The 6,339-nt window shown below is 36.8% G+C and overlaps 1 protein-coding gene and 1 long non-coding RNA gene across 3 annotated transcripts; one reads left to right on the forward strand and one right to left on the reverse strand.

The window, feature by feature from the left end:
• Positions 1–412: 412 nt before the first annotated feature.
• On the reverse strand, positions 413–5,816 carry LOC107046090. The gene is made up of 3 exons (XR_001461517.2): positions 5,431–5,816; positions 712–902; positions 413–646 (listed from the first exon to the last, which is right to left on the reverse strand). It is a non-coding gene; the product is annotated as an uncharacterized LOC107046090 (long non-coding RNA).
• LOC107046089 lies at positions 1,832–3,945 on the forward strand. Of its 2 annotated transcripts, none has more exons than XM_029126675.1 (2): positions 1,832–1,857; positions 2,171–3,945. In XM_029126675.1, the coding sequence occupies exon 2, from the start codon at positions 2,986–2,988 to the stop codon at positions 3,772–3,774; it is 789 nt and encodes a 262-aa protein (XP_028982508.1). In that variant the 5' UTR covers positions 1,832–1,857; positions 2,171–2,985; the 3' UTR covers positions 3,775–3,945. The 2 variants fall into 2 exon arrangements, with proteins under 2 accessions (XP_028982508.1, XP_015124080.1); XM_015268594.2 differs by lacking the exon at positions 1,832–1,857 and having other exon boundaries at positions 2,094–2,647; positions 2,838–3,945.
• Positions 5,817–6,339: the final 523 nt, after the last annotated feature.

The following is a 6,339-nucleotide window of genomic DNA, read 5'->3' on the forward strand; positions in this document are numbered from 1 at the left end:
GACTTCTCTTATTCTTTTCGAGAAAAATTTCCAAATAACAACGTAGCAGTAAAATAAGGTGGCGCTCCCATAATCGTTCCTATATTCGAGTCTCCAAAGAGCCGAAAATTATTTTCACGGAACAGAGAAACTGTTTTATCTCTTTTGGTCGGTAAAAAGGAATCATGTGCGTGTTATCGACGCAAAATGTTGATAAAAACTATTCCTAAGGTGGAGTTAAGAGAACTGTAATCGATAAGACAGTTCTCGATAAACAGATCAAATACGTTTTTTTTATTTAAAAAAATATGTTAAATATTACGATGCCATAGAGGATATGGTACTGACAAGGATTATACATAAATAATCAACAACTAGGATTTATTAAATTGTTCATATTCATTATTTTACTCATTCATGTTGTATTCATTAGTTGATTGTATATTTTGTTATTGAATAAGAATCTATTGGAATTTTCAATCTATTGGGGTTTTTGACCAATCGAACAAATGAGATACATGTTTGTTCCGTTTATTGAATGAGGGAGAAATAGTACAAGATAAGTGAGAACCGTGAAGTACTTATGATAACTGCATGGATATTCTTGAGACTTTTTCCTGAACATGCCTTCCCGAATTTCCCTTCCCCGAAGAGATGTTTACGTAATCTGAAACATCGATTTTTTTAGTGGACTAATCATTTTCTATTGAAGGAATGCAAGAGTGCACTCACAAAAACACGTTTGAATGCACGACACTCCTGGGGATACCACCGACACTTCAAAAAGGCATTCACCTCCAGAGACGTCTGAACGTACAGCAGTGTACAATTTTGACAACCAAACCAGTGTCTGCATGGTGATGCAACATATTCAGTGACTGAATTATTGCACAAATCACAGATAGATACATCTAGTCTTCTCACTGAAATAACGGATAAAAAATATAGTAGAATTAATAATAAAAATGGATCTCATGGAAGAGGAACAAAATTCAAAAACGACCATACTTCAATTCTTAAATTAAACATAAAATGCATATTATTTTTACTTTCTACTGTGGTACAGCGAATTTTGGACTACTTGTACGGTAGCACCACGTATGAAAAAATCGTATAGAAATTTTCTATACGGCTTGCGTATAGAAATTCTATAGGATTTCCGTATATGATATTCGGATATTTTTATACGATTATTTTCTATACGAATTATTTCTATACATAAATTTTTACATAAATTTTTGATTTCATACGAAAGATGTCTAAAGGCTCCAGAGAAAAACGTAGAAAAATGTCGCAACTCCATACGAAATGTTTCTATACATGTGCCAGTGCGAGCTATAGTTTGACTGGACTATTTACATCGCTTGTATTTTCGGAAGCATCGTAGCATTCATGAGGCTCTTTTATTTGGAATTCCCCCCACAACGGTATTTCTCGACATTTGTTACTTTCCCCAAGTAGAACCGAGTCTTACCAGATGGTTTTTGCCTATCATAAATAATATCCATGTAAAGGGACATTTGAGGTACATTTTCTGGAGTTTGCTCGTTATTTTGGGTTTCCCCGCGACCATCATTTAGTTAATCCTTTTTATTGCACATCTAGTCTTTACTTCGGGAATTTTCAGTTTTTCGTTCGTTATTGCTTTACCTGGACTTGGAAATTCCCCTTCGAGGGACGCGTGACACCCCTCTCTCGGTACCCTAATTGCCCCCCCCCCTCACTCGGTACCATGTCACTGACCAACGCCCTCAGGATGAATTTTCGAGTTTCTTGCAAAATGATTCGTTGAACCCCCTCCATCCCTAAAATTGTTGACACCTCATGGATGCTTGACCGAGCGGACGATCGAAGAGAAGTTAGAAATTAAGGATTGATGTAGGCAATTTTTGAATTAGAGTAAATTTTTTTATGGTCAAATGCCATGAAACTTTGGTAAAACGTTATTATAACCATTGTAAGATGATCGATCTCTCGCTTAGCTCTTTGTCATATTGTCGATATCAACTAAAACATAAAAAAAACAAAAAAATCGATATTGACAATATGACGAAGAGCTGAGCGATAGATCGATCATTTTATAATAGTTCAAATAACGTTTTGCCAAAGTTTCATGGCATTTGACCATAAAAAAATTTACTCGTGTAAAAAAGATGCTTACGTCAATCCTTAAACTCACTCCTATCCCAAGTTTCAACAGATTTAATTGTGAATTTGAAAGTTGTGAATAATTTAATTGTGAAATTAATGTGAACTCGAGTTGCGGACTATTGACAAGTTAATTAAATACAAGGAACTATTTGCGTTACATAAATCTGTGTTCGTGTTAAACAATTATTTAAAATATCCCGTACTTACAGAGTGGTTTAGCACTCCACGGGCAACTTGCCCGCCCTCTTTGAATAAAAATACATAGACTGAAAATCTCCACACAACACTATATAGTCGGGTACTAAAGTTCATGAACAAAACACATTGGATGCAAGTGCAGGCTGTTCACGAACTTAAGTCCGCGACTGTACATAGGTTGGAAAAAAATCAGTATGAGGCAATAAGGACAATCATGGAATATCGGAGAAGCATCCCCACTAATATATTGTTGGGAGAAAGTAAACTCACATCAATGCAAAAAAGAGCAAAGTGTCTGACGAAAAACGTTTTAATCAAGGTGATGAGCAACAAGACTCTTCAATTGTGTAAAACAATTGAAGAGCACTGGGCAACCAGTATTGAAATAAAAGTGAGACAGAACAGACTCCTCCTGAGAGCCATCACGGAAATAAATCCACTAGTAGAACAGCGTCAACGGGAGGAACATTTCCATGTTTATAAATATTCATGCGGTGATTTGATTACAGAAATACCAATTGACACTGAAATGGGCTGTAGAATACGGGACACTTGTAATACTGAAGAAATAGAGGAAATTCTCTAGAATTACTACAACACTGCTTATCATATCTTCACGGATGGCAGTAAAGTTGAGGGCAAAGACTCCACTGGGATATGGCGTGTGTCTGTCCCCAGCTGAATGTTAGTATAGCTAAAAATATTAACATCAGGGCTTCAGTGTACACTGCCGAGTGGATGGCGATTATCGAAGTTATGAATATTGCACTCAAGCATCTGAACAAGGACATACACATATTCTCAGACTGCCTTAGCGCGCTACAGGTGCTGAATCATGTACATTTAAACATGAAGCCCAATGATTATATTCACCAAATTGAAGATAAATATAATGAATTTCTGCTGAAAACTGACCAAAATCATGTCATAAACTTTCATTGGGTACCATCTCACGTGGGAATTGCAGGCAACGAAGAAGCAGACAAAGTCGTCAAGGAAGCTACAGAGAACCCAGAATCCGAAGTTTCCAGAATACCTTTCACCGATTTCAAAGAAATATTCCAACGGAATACCTACGAACCGACAGTGCAAGATATCTGTGAAGAAGGGATGGAGAAAGGCACAGAGCATTTTGATGACTTTTACAAAAAGAATAAAAAATCTTGGTTCTCGAAATTTCCCAAATTTAAACGAGAACAAATAGTGTGGATCAACAGAGCCAGGGCAAACCATGTAAACACAGCCAGCTCATTGTACCGAATAAATATACTTGATTCAAAGAGATGCTCTTGCGAACATCCAGAAGAGGATTTAAACCATATTTTCTTCGAGTTCGAAGGCTTACTCCAGGTTCACTACTCAAAGAAGGAAATTGATGGATCATCTGAGAAGATGGATCGTGTTCCCAGTGCACATCAACTCAAGACTTGTTTCTTTGGACCCTAGAGTTCTGAAAGCAATGTGTGAATTATTGAAAGAGTGTGACATACGTATATAATTATTGTTATTTGAACATGCTATTAGTGTAAAAACGAAAAAAACCTTGTAACTCAGATACACTTGCTAATAAACCCGCCTTAGGGTTTCTAAAGCGTTAATAAAAAAAAATGGCTTGAATGGTTCTAACTTTCATCCGATTCTCATCCCCGTTGAAACCATAAAATTGGAATCTCATTGAATATCCAAGGATTCACTGGTTGTCAATTGCAACATATCTACAAATTTCCTGTGAATTTTTGGTACTCAAAAATTTCAATATATTAAAGAGAGGCAAAGTAGACTTCTATACTCCTAAAGAACGGTAACGAATGCTTTGCTCCTGTCTCCCCTACTTGAACTTTGAAAAATATTTTGTTGAGATTATTTGAAATAGTTTTCTCTGATTTTCTCAAATAGTGCGCTTTCATTGCCCGAAATTCACGTAAAAATGCTGAACAATTGTAATGAAATTTTCTCCGGAACTCAATGCAATTGAAATTAGGACGATTTTGGAAAAATCTTCAAAAAACCAGGGAATCCCGAATTAATGCTCTTCATCAACGGCGTATAAAGCCGAGATAAATATGACAATAGTTCATTAAGGAGAAACCACGGTGAAATCTCAATGTCTTCGTTAGTGCAGAGAACGTATCAAGCGACTTTTGGTATATGAAGGGAGATATTAAAAAGTGGGGAAAATGATGACGACAATCTATTTTGTCCCGTGAATCAATCAAAAGCAATGTTTTTCAGTTGTAACTTTGAAATCGTCCAAGTGCCTCAGGTTTCATCCGATCGAAATTTTTTTTTTCTACACTCTCTTGTGGGCCCGTAGTGGAAGTCGATTCCGAGAACGCGACTGTATTTCCCCCCCCCCCCCCNCCCAAGGTAGCTCCAATTTCTCGGAACTACGGACGATAAAAACAAAATAAGAAATAAGAAATTCGAGTATGTTTTAATTTCTATTCTTCCGGGCATTTTAATTTGCATTTTAGTCAACTAATTGGTTTTTTATTAGCCAAATTTTCGTCAATGCATTTTTTTTATCTATCTGAATAACAAATTTTTGCTACCAATTAGAGAATATTTTTTTTTTGTTTTTTATTGAAAAACTCAATGATTGAATTTTTTTTTGATAAAAATTATTGTCGATTTTGTAATCGAAAATTGCAACATAAAAAAAAATCAACTCACTTCTTTGTAATTGACTATACACTTGAATAAACATTCAAGCATATACTTTCAACATTTATTCCCTCCATGACGGTCACGTGTGAACTGATTTTATTTTTTTACACATCTAGAGGCACAGTATTTTACGGTTTTGAATTCGCGGAAATGCAAAACAATGCCGCATTTAAGAACACATTGAAGTGTTTACATTCGGCAGTCGAGAGTGGAAGGAGTGGGGGACCTTTGTTCGTTGACAAATAACAAACATTTTTTGAAAAAGTCGTCAATCGAATGAAAACTGAGGCACTTGAAAAACGTTGTTTTTCGTCGATTCACGGGAGAAAATTGATTCGGCTCATCATTTTTCCTAATTTTTATTCCTAACAGAGTAAGCGATATTACAAACTTAGAAAAAACAAAAATAAAAGAAAAGAAGGGATTTGAACTCACGATGTCTGGGATTCAACCGGAATGTTGGACCCGTACATTAACCGACCAGGCCATTTTTTTGTTTTAACCATGTTTTCTATTCATTTTCTACAGTAGGTATTTACAATATTTACAGCTATTCGCCATCGCAACTGTGGCGACTCCGCCCACTGCAGTTTCCACTCCGGCCACGGCGCAGCGTGCCAATCAACCTGAAGGCGCAACCCGTCGCCCGCGGAAGCAAGCCTTGATACCAAAGCAATTCTACGCCTAACGCTTACACCACACGTGAAGCATACGATATCACTCATTCCAAAGTTTAATTTGTATTAACTATTTCTACTTCTGATAATAAATATTAGTGTTGTTATATACTGCGGTGATTACTCTATCTTGGGGAACCCTCACAATAAGCTAAACAACGTAGATGTGGGAGCCATCAAGTGGTCTGTACTGTAACTACTCTTGGCGGGTAACGAATGAGATCACTGGGTTCTTCTTGATCTCATTGGTTGAGCCCCATCATTGGTTCCCTCCTAGGGATCTCATTGGTTGCCCCCCAAGAGTAGTTAGTTTGGAGACCACTTGGTGGCTCCCACATCTACGTTGCGATCGCGAATTTATATAAAAGAAACACCCATCCAAAGTTAGCCACTCATTACCATAATTATTGATTTTTGACGAATGCAATCGATAGTTCGTCAATTGTTCTTGATTGTTCGAGGATTTTCAGCGTTTGTTCCCCAGCCAATTATTTGTAATTGATTTTTTATTTTTTCCTTCCATGTTTCCGCAATTTAGCCCCTCCCACGTAAAGATCTAATCATTTTAAATTGTTCCTTCTGATGAATCGTTTGTTCGTCGTTTGTTCCTCCCTAAGACACTGCTGAGGTAATCGATAGGTTGATCCTTTCAATTGATTTCCTCTCA

Source organism: Diachasma alloeum, unplaced genomic scaffold (genome assembly GCF_001412515.2).
Source record: "Diachasma alloeum isolate Michigan unplaced genomic scaffold, Dall2.0 Dall_scaffold_01201, whole genome shotgun sequence".
In the NCBI taxonomy this organism is placed as follows: Eukaryota; Metazoa; Arthropoda; class Insecta; order Hymenoptera; family Braconidae; genus Diachasma; species Diachasma alloeum.